The 19,722-nt window shown below is 37.1% G+C and overlaps 2 protein-coding genes across 2 annotated transcripts in view; one reads left to right on the forward strand and one right to left on the reverse strand.

Moving 5' to 3' along the window:
• Positions 1-3,540, reverse strand: part of SPATA6L (spermatogenesis associated 6 like) — a 34,966-nt gene extending 31,426 nt beyond the window's left edge. Inside the window, exon 1 of the mRNA XM_088130066.1 lies at positions 2,612-3,540. Within this exon, the coding sequence (XP_087986192.1) occupies positions 2,612-2,650 (39 nt within the window). The 5' untranslated portion in view covers positions 2,651-3,540. The remainder of the gene's footprint in view (positions 1-2,611) is intronic.
• Positions 3,541-3,727: 187 nt separating this feature from the next.
• On the forward strand, positions 3,728-19,065 carry CDC37L1 (cell division cycle 37 like 1, HSP90 cochaperone). The gene is made up of 7 exons (XM_007431980.3): positions 3,728-3,918; positions 5,802-6,083; positions 9,185-9,275; positions 10,181-10,296; positions 11,282-11,404; positions 15,297-15,455; positions 16,128-19,065. Exons 1-7 carry the CDS (start codon positions 3,844-3,846, stop codon positions 16,212-16,214), a joined length of 933 nt encoding a protein of 310 aa, XP_007432042.1. The 5' UTR covers positions 3,728-3,843; the 3' UTR covers positions 16,215-19,065.
• The last annotated feature ends 657 nt before the right edge of the window (positions 19,066-19,722 follow it).

The following is a 19,722-nucleotide window of genomic DNA, read 5'->3' on the forward strand; positions in this document are numbered from 1 at the left end:
AATGTAAAATAAATGGGATATGTATATCATCTATTTCCTACATCTTCTACCATTTGCAAAATTATGAATAGCTGTAATGGAACACAGTAACCCAGACCTGGAATTGCTTCAACACTTCCTTGGAAATATTTCCTATGATAAAGAAAGAAGACCTGTCAGATAAAATAGGTGGGGAACCATCCCACACTTTGTATGACTTGTGACCTCACACAGGAAGCATTCTGCATGGCTGCAAGATGCTGTATGGATGTAATGGTTATATTGGCTGAGGGTAATGGACGTTCTACCTACTGGAAGTCATATGTTATTCTTCCATATGCAAGTAATTGCTGTGCTTCTTTTTAAAATAAGGGTTTTTAACAGTTAGAGGTAAAGGTAGAGTGAACATAGGATTAGGATTCTAAATGTTTTATGCTAAAAATAAATATGAGGGTTAGGATGAGAGTGAGATTTTGTACATAGTGGTACTTTTAAGCTGATATTAAGGTCAGGGCAGAGTGCTGGGGCGACGCTTCAAGAAAATATTCTGAAGGACTAAAGTTGAGGTTAGAGTTAGGGTTATGTTTCTTTGAATTCTACGATAAAAATGAGTGTGGAAATAGAATGTGAATGTTTATCCATAGTGCTATACTATACTAGTGATACTACGGTGAAGAGGGAGGGCTGAAGCGATGCTTGAAGTACATATTTATAACCTAAGGATGAAGACAGGTCTAGGGTTAGGATTCCTTGAACTGGGAGAAAGTAGTGATGGTTAAAGTTAGAGTTGGGCTTCTATTCACCCAAAAGTGAACTACAGTAATTGTTCCTAGCTGCAAATTATACATAAGACTACCATTAGGAATTAAAAAAAAAAAATCTAATGCTCCCTATCAGAGATTAATGGAATTTAAGCTTAAGTTTACTAAACCTTAAATACATATAAAAGTGTTGCCTATCCATTGCCCCAGCATTCAGTCCTCACCTTAATAGAAATCTGACACTGTCACAATCCATAAAATTGCATCCTGGTTTGGATTAAGATTCGTTGAAGATGAACTGAACTTTAGTATGAGGGCTGGGATTAGAATGAATTCTTATGGTGAGTGGTGGTCATTGATTAATATTACAATGGTAATTGCCTGCTGGAATAAGCATTAGTGTGAATATTTGAATTGGCTTTAAGATTAAGTTACAGTTGAGGTTAGCATTGGCTGAGACCTAGGCTCAAATTTTGCATGACAGTGAGCATTAGAATGAGTCCTTATGCTTAGTGGTAATTTTATGTGTATCTTCCCCCTAGGAATGATTCCTCCCCTTCACTTTGGGGTGAATATATTTTTATGTATGGGTTACAATTAGAGTCTAGGTGAAATTAGGGTTAGGATTGCAGGCAGTATATGCTAACAGTAAGCATCAGGGTTAGTGTTATAGGGAATTGTAATGCATAGAGTTCTTTTAAATTGATACTATAGTCATGCTGAGTGTTGGAGCAATGCTTTGGGAAAATATTCTGATGAGCCAAAGGCTGAAGTTAGAGTTAAGTTTCCTGGCAAGATGGTTAGCATCAGGATGCAATTTTATAAACAGTGGTGGTCCTTGGTTAATTTAACAAGTAAGATTTATGAGTGGGGCAATGGTGACAGAAAACATTTTTTTAATGACTGGTAGGTTGAGTTTAGGGTTAGGATTAAAATGCTAAACTTAGCCTAAGAGTGAGTGTGATATTAGTGTTATGGTGAAGGTTTAGGGATAGTGATAGTCTTAGATTTGTATTAATATTACAAGTGAGAGGTGAGGCAACAGTTAAGAAAATATTTTTATTGACACTGAGGAGAAGTTATTGTTAGGGTTCACTTACCTTGAAGTCTATGGTTTACTGCTCTAGTTAACCTCACCCAAACGCCCATAAAAATATTTTCCCTACCTGTTGTCCTAGCTCTAAATCTTAACTGTAAAATGAATCTGGTCACCACTATTCATAAAAACTCATTCTGTAACCATCACAATACTTTTTAGCTTAAGCTTCAAGAAACCTTTAACCCAACCTTAACCTCATCCGAATGCTTGTAAAAATATTTTTCCTAGCCCTTTCCCTGGTGCTCAATCATACTTCTTCCATTTCTTTTGTTCTGGATTGTGTATCAATCCAGAAAAATAATATCTTTCCTTATAAAAGGATATAATCTATGCCAAGGTTATTTTAAAACTATTAACCTAGGTCCAGAGCAGCTCACATTAGCAGTGCAAATAACAAGCAAAAACTAGCTTTGACTTTTGCTTTTGTTCAATGCATTTTTGGATCACAAAAATATTTGAATCAATAATAATAAATGCGAAGATGTCTTGGGGTACCTGTAAAGTGACAGCAGAGCTGGTCCACAGAGAGGCTGAGTTGCCAAGTTTCTTAAACTACTGCCTTCAGGTTCGACTTTTCACCCTTGCAACTTAACTACAGTTTTGCAGAATCGTATGGCAACTAACAACGTGAATCTTCTATCAAGTATCCCCTCCCCCCGTGAACCTCCGGACCCCTGAGGAACATTTCACAGTCCAGCGATGGGGCTGAAAATATTACCCGCTCCAGCTACCTTTGCAAGATTCCCCCTTGCTGGCTTCGAGCCCCTCTCACCGCATGGATCTGCAGCTCCACCACTACTTTCAGCGGCATCCTCAACCAGCTCTCTCCGCCCGAGGTCTCAGCGCGGAAAAGGGGCTCGGCCACCACACCTGTCCCGGGGAGGGATGGAAAAAAAGCGTCGCGTCACCCTGGAGACGCCAACGTTCCAACATTCCCGGCGAGGCGGAGGGGAGGGGCCACTCGGAGGCTTAAGTCGGAGCGGCTGGGTCGCCTCGCAACTTCAGGCGTGGGGACGATCTCCGACCGCGTTGGAGATGCACGCGGAGCATTACCAACTTCTGCTGCGCAGGACTCGCGCTCCGCTGCAGAACGCCTGCGTGCTGAGTTTCTGCTCGCCCAGCCTTCGGGAAAGGCAGTTGCCACCCCTAGTCGAGGACTTTGTAGTTGCGGGGTAGGGTTCCAATATCGACAGGTTCCAATATTGACAGTTCGGGAATTTAAATGCAGCTATTGCATCTGGACCAAATTGCGAAAGTTACTTTAATTAAATATCCTATCGTTTCACAAGTTGGAGCAATCCAGATTCCAGATGTTTTAAAACGAGCCGAGGGTTTTTTTTTCTTTTTTCTTTTGGAAGGAGTGGATTATGTTTCTTCCAAAAAGGGAAAAAATCGGGCCATCATAAAACCTCCGCAACCGGAGGCCTTCAAATTTGTCGGCTTATCTGCTAGTTGGGTTGATGGGAGCCCATCCCATCTGCGGAACACTAACGCAAGTCCCTGAAAGGCCGATTTATTATGCGCCATACATGTTTGCGTATTTTTTGCAGCAGAACAAAGAATCGGCAATCCGGTGCAGTGACTTCAAAAACAACTCCGTGGATCTTGTGCACATACGCGAGATTGCTTGTATAGCTATTTTTTAAGTAGGATGAAATTTATTAATCTGCGCCCGCTCCGATAACAAATTATTATTGCCAGGGCGTTCGCTGCAGACGCGCACGGAGAACCCTTCCCACCATTCACAAATTACTCAACCGCGCGCCTTTTTAGCGCTCTCCGCGGTCTCCTAGCAACATCCTCCCGCCCGTCAATGTTGAGCTCGTCACGCGATAGAGTCAGACAGAAGAGGGAGGCAGCGCGGTGAAATCATAAATAGGGGACGCTTCGTTGTTGCCGGAAATGACTTGCACTCTCGCTTCCGGTGGGATCCGCAACGGTTTCGGGTGGCCGCGCAAGTCAGGAGAAGGGGGTCTCTGTCTTTAGGTCGGATGCGACGAGAGAATGGAGCTTTGGCCTCCACGTTCTCGTGATATACCCTCGGGGCGGGAGGAAGACGTTCCTCAGCCCAACCCACAGGTACGGTCACTTTCTGCGTAGCAACGCCGCTTCTTTCACTACAGAGGTATTCGCTCAAGGCGGTCCCTTAAGTTTGGTCTCCTCCCTGCTAGTGGTGCGCACTCACGCTCCGCGCCCTGTGTTCCTGGCCGTCGCCCGAAGGCAAGACTTATCCGCAGGTGGAACATGAATGTGTCTCAGCCTGGGCATTCTGCTCTGGCTACTACCCTGACCATATTTTCTTTAACGTTGCCCCTTTCCTTCCTTCCTTCCTTCCTTCCTTCCTTCCTTCCTTCCTTCCTTCCTTCCTTCCTTCCTTCCTTCCTTTCTATCTATCTATCTATCTATCTATCTATCTATCTATCTATCTATCTATCTATCTATCTATCTATCTATCTCGGGCATTTCAATGTTAACCTATCATTAAATGGACTTGGCTTAATGAAAAGAATTCGTACTTCTCATCCTTGTGAGGCATCAGTCGCTCACAGGAAATTCCCCATAATTGTTCTGTATAGATATTGTAGAAATATCTGTACTAATTTTCCAATAATCTGTTGGAATAAAGTGCCCCTGAGAAAATTCATACTATCCAATTCTGTTCCTGTTTGCATACCCTATGTAGGCAGTGAGACTTAGTAAGTGTATCATGCAAACTATCCCTGTATATGTTTGTTTGTACTGGATCTACTTTCAGATAAGTGTGAAAATTGCATCTTGAGGCTATAATCTAATTTTCACAGAATAGTGCTATTCAACTTTCTTCTAAGTAGAGAAGTCCATGATTGCAGTGCAAGGGTCTTTTCCACTGCTAAGTTAAAGTGTTAGCCCATCTCCCTTGAACTGGCAGAAAACTATACTGGCATGAAATATGCTGTCTCCATTGACAATTTCTATCCTGCCTCTGTTTCAAGTCACTGTAGTCATCTGATTTCCCTCCAAGGTAATGATGACAACACCCCACAAATGCTATAGATTGTATAGGTGCCTTTGGACTAAGAGGAAAAAAAATACCATTATTAACACAGCTAAGGACAATTTAAGCTTACCTCACTCATGGTTAGGGACTAATGAAAGTAACATCCTGGGAACATGCCAGAAAAATATGTTGTCAGAATATGTTTGTGCCAAGTAGGGAAAGGTTCTTCATTGCCTGAGGCATTTAGCTTGACACTGTTACCTTTTCATAAATTTTCACATCCTTTAGCTGCCTTGTATTTAGAAACAGTGCAAGCGTATGTATTAAAATGAAATAGGGTATGAAGCCCTTGAAGGCATTTTTTTTCAAATGAACATTATTGTAATTCCTTCCTGTGAACAAAGCTCAGCACTGTGTGGAATGAGTTCAGTTTGTCAAAATGATTTAAAGAGCCCAAGTAAATCCCACCCTTCACTGACTATCATTCTATAAGTTCAAAAATATTTATTATATTGACTAGCACAGGGCTCTTGAGTGACTCTTAATTATGTGATAAAATAAAGAAAATGTAACATGGTACCTTTATTAGAATATGTACATAGCAACTAAGTACATGTAATGAGACATTGGGAACCACTATTGAAGTAGTAATAAGAACCTGATCATGCTGTGCATGGACACATACATATGAGTATGGGAATAGGGAGTGGCCGGAGATAGGATAGACTTAAATACATCCATATATTTTACTGAGTCTCATCTGCTCGGACCATGTAACTGTTTTGTATGCAATCTCTTAAGAAATCTTAAGAATTAAGATCGTTGTATACCACCCAGAGTTGCTTTGTGTGAGATGTGTGGCTATATGAATGTGATATATAAATAAATAAATAAATAAATAAATAAAATTAGTTCATTTATCTCCAAGTTTTATATATTTCTGCCTGTCTTATTGCCAAATAATAATGGAAGCATTAATTTGCAGACTTATAATGATGGAATTGAACTGGCTTGCCAACAGCAAAAAGAATTTGTAAAGAGTTCTGTAGAATGCAAATGGAATTTAGCAGAAGCCCAGCAAAAACTTGGAAGTTTAGCATTACACAATTCAGAATCCCTGGATCAAGAACATGCCAAAGCACAAACAGAAATTGATGAATTGAGATGGAGAGAAGAAGAATGGCGGCGGAAGGAGGAAGTATTAAGACAGAAGGAGAGACAGGATTTATGGAATACAGATTTTGTTAGCAAAGAGGTATTTAACAAGGTATGGAATAATCCAGATTGTATTAAAAATTCTGTATTCAGGTTTTCTTTGTGTCTGAGTTTCTGAAGTAATAACTTTGGGCATACCTGAACTCTTCATAGGAATGGATCGCTAAAGCTCTTGTCTTCTGAATCCTATAAGTAATTCTGTAGAGCACTACTATGGTTATTCAGATCTGAAGCCAAAAAAAAAAAAAAAAAATCAAGATACATGAGAGGAATGATCTGTGAACCACAGTGGTTAACATGATTTATTTCTGTTGACATTAGCGATCTAAAGTAGTTAGATTTAGGCTTGCTTCCAGAGTAGGATTCTTTAATATTGCTTTGTTGCAATCAACTAGAATGCCTTCCCAGAAGCCATAGGATATACTGGGTCTTCTCTCCAACTCTGGAAAAAGAGTGGGAAGAATGCTTTCTATAGGTATTATGGGAAAAGTCACCTTGTGTGAGATGGGCGGCTATATAAATATGATTAATAAATATAATATGATTAATAAATAAAAGCATTGGTTCTGATCCAAGCAGCAATATATGCGAATCAACATATTCCATCCTTTGAAACCAAAATTCCACTCTTCCCCACTTCCTTTTCTGATACCACTGTCAGTAGTACTGCACAACTGATCTAGCTGGAAAGAGAAAATCAGCCATTAAGAACAATTAAGAAATGCCACAGCCTAGAGATTAAGAAGTTTTAAAAAGGACCATGAAGAAATTATTAGTTTCCAGTACACACTGAATAAGTTAGTATTGCATTTACATTAAACATGTAACTACATACCATGGTTTAAGCTGCTGGAAATTATTATGTGGAATCAAATTAGTGGAAAAAAAGATAAGACCTGAGTGAATGAAAAAGATTCAATTCAGTTTCAGACTGTGCTGCTTAATCATAATTAGTGGTTTCTAAATATTTAGATATATGTATACCAAAGGATATAACTCAGCGACATATAATGGGCTTGCGGGGCCCAGGAGGAGAGCCTTCACTGCCCTTTGGAACATTTTCCCCCCAGAGGTGTGGCAGGCCCATACCCCCTTGGCCTTCCGGAAAAGATTAAAGACCTGGCTCTGCCAGCTTGCATGGGGTGATAACAATCTTACCCAATCCTGGGGGTGGCTAGCGCCTTGATGATGTTCCCTGAGTGACTGCCAATTATTCTTGGATCTATTTTCTATTTATTAATAGTAGATTGTAATTTTGTAATTTTAATTGATTTTAACTGTTTTGTAAACTGCCCAGAGTCGTTTCAACGAGATGGGCAGTGACAAATTTGATATAAAAATAATATAAATAAAATATAGAGAGAGGTTTCTTCAGATATCAGTAGATGGGAGTCCTTGAACCTCACCCTTTTGAGAAAGGTGAACATTCTGAAAATGAACATTATTCCCAGATTAATATTCTGAGAGGAATTCCAGTTTTTATATCTGGAAAATATTTTCAGAAAATAAATTCTTCGTTTAGAAAATTTCTATGGGGTTCTTCAGTTCTGAGAATACCTTTACAGAAAATGCATTTATCAATTAATGAGGGAGGATTCACTTTTCTAAATCTGGAGTTTCATTCACATCATTCTTACCTATTGTCAAGTATTAAATACTGGAAGTCAACAAGTGGTGTTAATTTTCTAATTTGGGCAACTTTGTAATATACATATGTAACACCTTTGGTCAGATGGACAGTATTAGATAGTTTAAATATATTAAAACTCTAATATCTCTGGAAACAATTTCATCAGTTAGAAAGCTATGGAACATAATGTCTAATAAAAAAAGATTTGACCCTTTTTCCCATGCCAAATTGACTTTATGGGGAAACCCAACTTTAAAGATTGGGGGAAAAATGGTAATATGGAAAAGTTGGATGCAAGCGGAGATATTGACTTTGGACTAACTGATAGATGAAGAAGATGAATTTTAACGTACTCTTTCTTAAGAGAAAAATATCTATTAGATGTAACCCAATGGCAATATTTACAGCTACAACATTTGTTAGCAACATTGTTTGGACCAGCAGCGTTTTCAGCATCTGAAACCTGAGATATTAGAACAACTTGCTAAATCCTTTAAAACTAAAAAACCTACTATTACTTTGTATAGATATTGGTTAGCAATAAATCAATTTGATATGCAGATACTGTAATAAGGAATGAGTAGAATAATGAATTAGAGATTTGTATATTGTCTAGACAATGGGAGAGTGTCTTAACTTCTATAGCAAGAGTGTCAATGGACCTTAAACTACGACTTATACAACAAAAAATATTTAGAATTTATTGGACTCCACTACATCTGTATAGAAAAGGATTGTCAAAAACAGCATTTTGTTGGAGATGTAGTAAGGACAGTGCCTCTTTAAAGCATGTTTCTACAATGTCCTATACTTGCCACGTTTTGGGAGAAAGTAGTGGACTATATAAATATGATTGTATGACAAAAGCTAAAATTTTCAGAGGATAATATTCTTTTGAACTATATACCTAATACATGGAATTTGACATCTGGACAACATAAATGGATTCTCTGTGCTCTTACTATGGCCAAAAGACTGATATTGCAGCATTGGAAAGATAAATGTACGGCCCCATTTATTCAATGGATTGAAGACCTGACTCTGCTTGCCACTTATGAGCGGATTGCCTATAGATGTAGACTTTGTATGGATAGGTATAATGAAATATGGGGTTCATTTATACAAAATACAGTCGGTTAAAAAAACATGATAGTCATATAAATCTATTAGAAATATATGTACTTGAATAATATTTGTATTAGATAAGTATACATAGAATTTAAATTGTTTATTGTTATAATGATATATTAACATTTTCTCTCTGTTGTATTTTTTTCACTTTTTTGTTAAACCACTTTTATGTATTTTTTATTCTTTTTGTAATCAATTAAAAATAAATAAATAAATAGAGTGACTTCACTGATCTAAATAAGTAACTCCCATTGACTTTAGTGAGCCTAAGTATATCTTTCTTAATATAAGTCATTCTGGATGCACCTAATCTGAAATAACCTTGAGGACTATTCGCAATGATAATTAACAACTTTCAAATGTAACACTACATTATGTATTTTGTTTGCCAGAGTTTCATTAATCAAAAAAAAAGGAAAGAAAGTGAAGATGATGCATCTAAATCATTTATGCAAAAGCACGAGCAGAAAATTAGACATTTTGGTAAGTTTTTTTTCTTAAGAATCTTCTTTTCATGACCTGCATATGCAGTAATAATATATTTCTATTTTAACAAGTGAAATATTTTGCCTAAAATCCAGTTAGGCTTCTTGAGATGCATTTTATATGACAGCAATGTTGCCCTTGAGTAACTGAACTAAACAAAGTAATAACCTCTCATTACTATGGAACAGGTTGCAATAGCAAAATGTCTAATTTGTTCCTGCCCAGCATAGATGGGACTCAGTTGTAACCAGGGCTGTGGAGTCAGAGTTGTGGAATTGGAGTTGGAGTCGGAAGCAATGCTTGGGTTACTGGAGTTGGAGTTGGTAAAAATGTACCGACTCCAACTCCTAATAAATTTAAATTGTATATAATATAAATAATATAATATGTTAAAATTTCCTATTTCATAGATAATAATTTGATTAATCTATTTTTTTCAGGATATATTTTAATTTCAAGCTCTCTGCAAATTTCAAAATATATAGTTTGATAAAAATATAACCTCATTGTTTTTATTTTTTAGCTTTTATCCTTTGTTTAAACTATAAGGTTACTGAATGTTTGTAATTTCTTTAATAAATAAAATAAAAAAACTAGACTATCTTAGCTATAGCCTTTAGACCCAAGCTTTAACAGGTTAGGTTCTAAAAAGTTCTCTGCTCATTCACGTCGGCAGTGATGAAATGCCTTGTATGTTGTGTGCTTGCAGTCGATATAGGAAATACATAATTAGTATATTTATAATTTATTTCTTATATTGATATATAATTAAAGGAGTCAGAGATACCATGAATAAAGGAGTCGGAGTCGAAGGTTTTATGTGCTGACTCCACAGCCCTGGTTGTGACCAAATATTTCTTCAGTTTTAGGACAACTATTTGTTGCATCTCATTATTTTTCAGGAATGTTGAGCAGATGGTTTGATAGTCAGAGGTTTCTCTCTGATCACCCATACCTTGTCTGTGAAGAAACAGCAAAATATCTCCTTTTATGGTGTTTTCATCTAGAAGCAGAACAGGTATAATTTCAATGTTACTGTGCCATAATTGGAGCAAAGCTTTCTTTTTTTCTATTTCACCCTACATTGCATTGAGGTTGTCCATGCTGGGAAATTCACTAATTTCAGTGTCATATTTTCTTCTGGTCTTAAATATTTTGACTTTCTAATATAGTGCTAAGTCGTACTGTTTCAGTATAGTGCTGAGACCTAGATACTCTGCAGAGGCTTATCATATGTTTAAGATGGTTTCTTACTTGCTAACTAAACCATCATAAAATCAGCAGTTACATTAAAGTTAGATTTTGTAGTCATTTATATAGTATTAGATATAATGTATCATAACTCTACATAATCTCTATATAAATAGTTTTTGGATGGATGATGCAATTAGGTTTTAAACCTAAATCTCAAAATCAATTACAGTATGTAACATTGCTATATTAATGTTTTAACAACTGATTTGTACATTTTTAAAAGGTAGTGTTTGGTTTAAATTAATATTATTATTGTCCTCCAAAAGCTTTGAATTGCCCTTCTTTTATTAAGCATTAGCCTTGAACTTTTTTTTTATTCTGAGCTGGAAACTAATGACTGCAGTCATAATGATTCAATTGTCTAATGTGTTTTCATAATCAGACTGATTGAGCTACTTCTGTACAGCGACTCATTTGGAAATATTGACCTACAAATGGGTCTATATGTATAGCTATAGCAGGTCTTTCTGTAAACATACTGTGACCCAATATGTACTGACATCTTCAAGTATTATTTGTAAAACTAAGAATTATTAAAGATTAAAGGTTATAGGAATCTTGTATTCCACATTGCGCCTCCTTGGCAGTTAACTGATAGATTTTGATTATCAAAAGGAGTTTTCTAGTGTATGGCTCAGTTTCGCTCCAATTAATATGGGCCTCATTGCACCTTGAATTGTTGGTTTATTAGCCTGCAAATGTAGTATGCTGATTGTTTCTCACAGATTGTTTTGATTATTTTTTTATAGAAAGGAGCTCTGATGGAACAAGTAGCTCATCAAGCTGTGGTAATGCAGTTCATTATAGAAATGGCCAAGAGCTGTAATGTGGATCCCCGAGGATGTTTTCGGCTATTTTTCCAAAGAGCCAAAGTGAGTGGTGCTTTCTGTTCAACATGAGGGGTGAGGGTGGGGCTATTTTAAAAAGTTTTAGGAATCCCTTTTAAAGCCTAGCCAGACTTTCTCCTTGGTAGTTAGGTGCTAAAATGCCTTGCCAAAAGATAGTTTGGTGATTATTGTTATTATCGTTCTTGTTGTCATTATTTCAGTCAAGGTATAGGGCCACCCATCTTACAAACAGTAACTCTGGGTGGCTAATAAAATTAAAAAATAAATTAAAAACACAATAACATATGTATAGTGGCAGCCAAGGACAGCACTTCCAGGATTCCATCAGATGCTGTTTCCTTATAGGCAGAATTCAGATCTTGCCCCTTCTATTGGACCTTATGTTTTTGTCTATCTTCTTCCTTCTGTTAAAGACTGTTCTCACTGAAATCATGGACATTGTTGTCTCATAGGGTTTTGCTGTATTGCTTAGTTTCTGTTAGTGTGGTAGCCATCTTCAGCAAATACCTGTTGAGAGCAAACTGTTTCTAAAGGGCATTTTAATGCAAATCCATTAATAAAAATGATGGGTGCTACCCAATGACACATAAGTAGATTTATATATGTGATTGGACTTTTCATTTCTTCTTATCTCTCTTTACTTCCTCAAGCACAAGCCCAAATCTGTTCTAAAGGATTCTTCTTCTGATAGAGAGACCCGTTTTTTATTTTATTTTATTTTATTTTTATTTTATTTATTTATTTATTTATTGCTTTTATTTATTTTTATTATTATTTTAATTTTTTGTATTGTTTTGTGTTTAACAGAATAAGTGTGTATAAGATTATATCCTAAATTATGTACAAAAAGATGAATGCTGTTTTCATGTAATATGGATTACATGGTGACAAAAACGTGAATGTTCATTCATCCTTTTGAACAGATTGTAAGGGCTGAGAAAATCTGCTTTGTCAGCAGTGCTTGTACTAATTGTGGATGGTCAGAATGGATGTATTCCCCACTATGAAAATTCCTTGGAGACCTAGTGTTTAAAATAGCGGTGTAAATCTCTGTAACACATCTTTACTTCTGAGACTTCAAGCAGTTTAACATTTAATTAATTACTAGCACTTATTTAAATTAGTAGTATTTTTATAATCATATGGATTAGCTCATTTTTAATTCAATGCATATGAGTAAAATGCTACAAGACTTTTGATAGCTGTAGGGTATATTCGGCCATTCTGAATATACGCTTTCAGTTTAGTCTCTTTGGGCTGAGCGTGGCATAAGAAACTGATGTCGAAAAATATTTATCTGCTGATGGTCTTGAACATAGAGGATTGTGAAAAGTATTTTATTTTATTTTATTTATCATATTTATATAGCTGCCCATATCACAAAAAAGTGACTCTAGGCAGCGCACAATAAAAGCCAACTGTAAAATCAAAATATTAGAACAAGTACAATTAAAAAGACATCAAGCAATATTATTAATAACAAGATAGTAGAGAAAAATTGATGTTAAAAAAATGCAGCCATTTCATTAGATCACAGTTTTCTTGAGATCCCTAAGCCTGCTGACACAGCCATTTTTTGAGGGACTTCCAGAAAAATATCAAGGATGGGGCCAATCTCACCTCAGGAGGGATGATAACAGGGAGGGTACCACGGCAGAAAAGGCCCATCTTCTGGGTCCTGCCAGATGAAATTCTTTTGCAGATGGGACCCACAACATACCTCTTCTGCTGGACCTGATGGGACAGGCAGGTGTAATTGGGTAGAGGCGGTCCCTCAAATAACCCAGCCCATGCCATGAAGAGCTTTAAAGGTCAAAATCAGCACCTTGAATTGGACCCAGAAGCAAACTGGCAACCAATGCAGCTTGTGGAGCAGAGGTGTAATGTGTGCCGTTCTAGGGGCACACATAACTGCCCATGCTGCCACATTTTGCACCAGTTGAAGCTTCCAGATCATCTTCAAGGGCAGCCCCATGTAGAGTGCATTACAGTAGTCCACCAAGGATGTGGCCAGGGCATGAGTGACTGTGAGCAGAGCCTCCCAGTCCAGGAATGGGTGCAACTGGTGCACACTGCAAAGCTGTGCAAAAGCCCTCCTCACCATGACTGCCACCCTGCTCTTTGAGCAGGAGTTGCAAATCTAGGAGGACCCCCAAGTTGCACACTGTGGGTCTGTTTGGGGCAGTGCAACCTCATCCAGTCCCAAAGATGGCAAAGTCTCTGAGCTGGAGGGCTCCAAAATCCAGAGCCATTTAGTCTTGCCCAAGGATTAGCTGAAGTCTGTTGTTCCCCCTCCAGACACCAGGATAGGACATCAACAGCATTGCTTAATTCGCCACAAGCAGAGAGGTATAGTTGGGTATCATCAGAGTACTGATGATACTTCACCCCATGGCGATGGATGAGTTCACCCAGGGGGCCTCATGTAGATGTTGAATAGGAGGGATGAGAGCACTGAACCCTGCGGAACCCTACAAAGTAGGGGCTGAGGATGGGATCTCTCCACTCCAATCACCACTGACTGTAATTGATTCCAGAGAAAGGAGGAGAACCAGCACAATACAGCACCTACCACCCTAATCCTTGTAGCCAATTTGAAGGATACCATGGTCAATGGTATTAAAGGTTGCTGAGAGGTCAGAGCATGGATGGATGCACAACCTCCATCCCACTCCTGCCACAGATTGTCCAAAAGCACGACCAATGCTGTTTCTGTCCCATGCCATATCCAGGTCTGAATTCTGACTGAAAGGGGTCCAGATAGTCAGCTTCATCCAGAGTTCTCTGAAGCTGCTGCCATCTTCTCAATCACTTTCCTCAAAAAGGGGTGGTTAGATACTTGATAAAGTTGTTCAGTATGGTGGAATCCAGTGATGGTTTCTTGAGGAGGAGGTGGATCAGCGCCTTCTTAAGGAGCAGAGGAACAACCACCTCAAAGAAGAATTCACTGCTAGTACCTACCCACATGACACCCCCTGGCAGCTTTAGTTAGCCAAGACAGGCATGGATCTAAAGAGCTGGTGGCTGAGTTCACAATCCTAAGGAACCTGTCCACTTCCTCATGCCCAACAGGTTCATATTGGTCCCAGATAACAGGGCATTTTAATTCCAAGCAGAGTCTTGCTATAAAATAAGCTTGCAAGAAATCTTCCCAACTTTGAAGTAAAGCATCATGGAAATCCATATAATAAACCACATCCAGCTTTCTTGCAATACACAATTTACACATTAAAGAGAAAAGTTAAAAGAGAAATATTGAGAGAAATTGATTGTTTTTTTATAGCTAAGCATACTTCAGTATTTTAAAGTACCTCTATATCTAACATGACAAAAATGTATACATAGTTTGCAAGTCTAATAGTATATCCTAAGATTGAGAAAGAAGAGAGTCACTACATAGATGGTGTTTTTCTTCATTTGGCAATTTATCCCATTCTTGCCTCCTCCAGAATTGCTGTGCTGGTGGAAATTATGGGCACTGTAGTACAAAAGATATGGAGGGCAAGAAGAAGGCTACTTCTAAGTAATGGTAATTTTCAACGATGTTGTATGTTTGTTCAGAGATTCTGTGGATGCAAAAAAAATCGGCTTCCTAGGAATCTTATGATTGTATTGAACATTTGTGTTTTAAGCTACATCGTCCTCAAAAGCCACTGGGGAAGCTGAATAAGATTTTCATCAGGGTTTCACCATCTGTCACAGTGATCAGTCCTCCACCATGATTAGCCAAAGTAAAATAAACTACATAGATAGAACAAAAAAAAGTATAAAAATATGAAAAACTGCTCATCTGTGTATTAATATAGATCCCATATTTAGGCTACAGTTTGCTTGGCTGCAATGTCTTGTTTTTTAGCAGAAGATACTGAAAATGAAATTGGAGAGTTACTTAATTGCTTTTGTGTTTGTTTGACAGACAGGGGATGAAGGCTATTTGGAAGCTTTTAAAAATGAACTTGAAGCATTCAAATCAAGAGTGAGGATTTGTTCACAGCCTCAAAATTGTCAAGCTATGCCTGTTCAGAATCCTTTATTTCACACTGATCTGAATTGTATAGGAGGGCTTGCGTCTCAGGTAGCTTTTGTTTAATCGTGTTTATTACTGGAGTGTCAGAAAAAAAATGCCATTCCCAGGCAGAGCTTTTTGGTGTGTCATGTCAGTTCCTGTTATTTAATCAATTCCTGTGCTAAGGCAACTGGTTTATTTTTAAAAGAGCAATTACTTGCTTAGCAGTCATTCACGAAGGAAACCCATGCTTGACTCACGAAGTCAAGGAAGCACTTTGCAGTACACAGCCCAACTTTTGGATATATTTTCCCTTGGGAAGGACTAAAGGGGGCAGGAGAATGATACTGAGGGAGGGATTTCCACTTATTCCCTGCTTACTCGCCCCTTTCCAGTTTGTTTTTGCAAAGGGCTGTAATATTGAATCCATGTGTAGGATCTGTCAGAAGCTTAAAGTGTTATTTTCATTCATTGCCTGCTGGTTCTTGGTGGGAAATCACAGGCAGGAATTTTGACAGCATACTCTCAGGGGCTCCAGGGGCTGGGACATTGCTTGTGGAGATTAGCTTATCTGCCTTTAGTCTAGTATAGTCTGAGATGTGATGACAATGAATCTTGAGTAAAGCATCCACAAGTCCCATACGTGGTGTAAAAATACAAAGCTGCCGCAACACAAAACAAAGATTAAAATTAAATATTTGTCTGAAATTGATTTCTTCCATGTTGTGTTCTTCATTGCAGAATGCAGAGTCACTTCAAGGCTGCAGTTTGCAGGGTTTAGTGGTACACAGAGAGGAGGAAGAACCTAAAATGATGGATACAGTATAGTACTCTTAAGACTGAAGCCAAGTACACTTCTTTCAAAGAGAAGAATATGGCAATTTTCTTAAGACTTCTTTTCATGGGTGCTGCACTTTATTTTGAATGGGGTTTTTGTTTTGTTTTGTTTTGGGGTTTGTTTGTTTGTTTTTGGAGAGAGGTTAATGCAGAAACACATGTCATTTTGTTTCAAAAAATGTGCTGCTATCTTTCTTTCTATGTTTCTTACTTTTAAGAAAGGGATGTTCTTGTATTTTGATGAATGTGGAACTATGTTTTCTGCTGTTACTAAAATCTTGCCTTTTAATTTGAGAAATCAAAGTATGGGAAATCTGCACAGTTGCAATGTTTACAATTGATTCTTTCAGGAATCTGCTTTAATCTTATTAGATACTACCCAAGAGTTGCTCTGGATACTAAAGATCATTGTAAAGTGTTCTGTTGCTTGTATACTAGGCATTCAAATCTGATTTTATCACAAATAGCAATAAATCAGTGATTGCTATCAGTGTTGCATATCAGGATGGCTCAGAAAAAAGCACTAGCCATTTATACTATGGGGATGGTTTTTACTGTTTTTGAACAAGAGCCTTCTGTATTTTATTTTGATTCTTACACATCTTGATATGTAAGTGACCATAATTGCCTAGAATGGAATTATAAGATACATTCACATATGTCACAAAAAAATTAACTTTTCTTAAGTCTTGGAAAAGAGAACTACATGACAAACGTCAGCCACGGCTGAGTGTTTCAGATCAGGTGCCAAATTCTGATTAAATTTCTTTTTTTGGTTAGATATTACAAACATCAGTTTACAGTCTTTTATTTGGTAGACTGTTGAATGCCTCAGAAGAAATAATCAGTGACCATTTTAAAACCAAAACAACCCAAATAGCCAAGAAATTGCTTTGGTACAGACTTGGTTCTAAAATGTTGTCATTGTGGACCAAACTCTGTAATCTTTTTCTTATAAATTGTTTATGAAGCCCAAAATACAGAAAAACATTTTTCTGCCGTCCTATTCAGTTGTCGCTGCTTCTACATTAATCACCCTTGATGTATCCATATGTTAAAATACAACTGTTGTAAATGCTTTCAGTACATAATTACATTCAGTGAGTTTCAGTCCTGAAGCATCTGAGTTCTAGATTAAGGAAGGAACTGTAGATTCTATCCAAAATGCCATTAAGTTCGCTTGATCGGCTCCTTTGTTGTTATTTTATGTTGTGAGCAGGGCAAAGCATATTTACCCATGATAAAATCCCTAAGAAACAATATTGACATGCAAGGTAGAGTGGCACATGTGCAATCAGGGCTTTCTTACTTTCTTACCATTCTAGGAAAATTCTCTCCTTTCAACAGAACATTGGCAGTGGAAGCTATTGAGGTCAAAATAACTGAGTCTCAAGTCATTCACACAGTCTTCCCAGAATTGACAAAGTTTCTTTGGATCATAGTCTTTGTGTAGAATGTAATTTAATGTTAGTTTTCTGACTAAAGAAAGCCATAATCTCTTTGGGTCTCTCTTAGTACTGTGACCTAACATTTATAGTTAAAAAGAACAGGGGATGCTTTTTTCTTTAATCGCCGTGTGAAGGCCAGTCTGTCACTCTGGATGTTCCCAAGGATAACTTCAAATAGTGATGTGTTAATAAGAGTAAATCATGATTAGTTATTTCACATTTGTGCAAATCTAATCCAGAAAGGAAGGTAATCAAAATGAGATTCTGGACTGCTTTTAAAATAATGTTCAATGTTTGATTGAGAAGATAGTTTTATGCATTGGCAACTCCCTTGATTAACCTAGTGTATATTAAATAAACTTCTTAATTTTTAGGCCTCAGGATCCATGAATAATTTGTTTAAGTGTAGCAAGGGAATAGCCATGCTAGAATTGGCTGATTAGCAACCAGTGATGTGTGACTTGGGTCTTGCTTATTTTAATTATGATGAAGTCTGGATTTAACAAATTGGTTCAGATGGCGAGATCAGATAGGCCCTGATAATACTAACTGTATAGCATAATGAATCTTATTTGCAAGAGACTAAATACTGAAAATCCCATTTAAGAGCCTAATTTACGGAGAAGCTATATATTACGACTTAATCAGATTTTTTTTTTTTTTTTGGCTGAGATGATAATTTGTGATTCTGATCTGTCACTGATTGAGGAAGGATGGTTGATTATGCTCACAGAATAATGGAATAGAGGAAATAAGTCTGAGGAGTTGAAAGTTGAATTGAAGCATCACTTCTCTTTTTAAGTTCAGTAAGTAATGTTTTTGAATGCTTGCTTACATTGTAACAAGATACAGTAATATGCTTTCTTAGAGATTGCCTTTTATACTTTTCAAATTTGTGGCCTCTCTTCTTTCTGTATTTCTAGGTACTTTTGCATGGTCGTGTTTTAAGTCTGAGAGAGTAGAAAAATGTGGTTGGGATAAAGACTGGAGTTCTTTTCAGTTAGGTCTGCTCGCAGGCAAATTAATTTATAGGCAAAGTGATTTGAAGTGAGTAGGGAAAAAAACCCAAGTAATTCAAGCAAAATTAGCTATTCCGGGAAGATGCTGCTACTTTGAGTTTCTTCTGAAACTTGAATATAACAGTTAGGGATAGTGAAACAAAATTGACCAGTTTATTTCTTTCCAAAAAAAAACCTTCACTGGAGCATGGGGTCATTCTGTTGGAATTCTTCCCTAAATAGTCTTAAAGCAGATATAGCTTTTAGAAGGTTCTTTCCTCTCCAACTGTTTTAATGGTATTCTTTTGGAATCTAGCAATTCTCATAATCAAAACATTGATTTCTAGCCTAACATGCTGAATGCTATAAATCATAAATAAATTTTCTTGCATTAATTGGGGATTGAAGTTTTCAATTAAATAAAGAGAAAGTTACTTCACTTAAAACTTGAGCCAGAAGAAATAGAAGGGAATATTACTGTTATTTTGGGAAGGAAATATGAGTTAAAGATAACTGAAATTAAAGAGACAGGCAATGCATGATTGAAATTCTGTAAATTTAGCAGGATTTGCTGCCTTGCTATCTTTATTTATCCGCGTGGGCTTTCCCATTTCTTCTATGTGAACCTTGTTAAGCTACATGGAATTTTTCAGTTCAAATGCATGCAATCTAAAATAAAGATACAATCTCAGAAACTCATCCAACTAAATTCAAATATACTTAGCAGTAAGCTTGTTGGATTTTCAAAGGAATCTTCAAGAGAGGGTTTTGGGTTTTTTAAAATATATTTTACAAATGTATCTGTCAGTTTCTCTAAATATTGCCTACTAACTTTAAGCTTCACATCATTAAAGTGGGGAGCGTAAAGTTCTCATTCTTGGAATGAATGTTGAAATAAGACTTTCTGAAGCCTGCATTCCGCCTGAAAATGGACAGAAATTACTGAGTTTTAAGTGTGCTGCAAAATTTGCAAAAGCCAGTCTCCTGAAATTTCAAATGGAATTCTAATTCAAATGCAAGTGGGCTGAGATATTTAGGATTTTTTTTAAAAAG

Source organism: Python bivittatus, unplaced genomic scaffold, assembly GCF_059951505.1.
Source record: "Python bivittatus isolate LINGU-HERP-01145 unplaced genomic scaffold, Pbiv_v1 ctg000850_np1212, whole genome shotgun sequence".
Taxonomy (NCBI): domain Eukaryota; kingdom Metazoa; phylum Chordata; class Lepidosauria; order Squamata; family Pythonidae; genus Python; species Python bivittatus.

Bases quoted from the DNA above. Each gene is read 5' to 3' on its own strand.
- CDC37L1 (XM_007431980.3), top strand. From the start codon at position 3,844: ATGGAGCTTTGGCCTCCACGTTCTCGTGATATACCCTCGGGGCGGGAG. The intron at 11,405-15,296 runs GTGAGTGGTGCT...TTTGTTTGACAG, and splicing joins TATTTTTCCAAAGAGCCAAA to ACAGGGGATGAAGGCTATTT. The intron at 15,456-16,127 runs GTAGCTTTTGTT...TCTTCATTGCAG, and splicing joins TAGGAGGGCTTGCGTCTCAG to AATGCAGAGTCACTTCAAGG.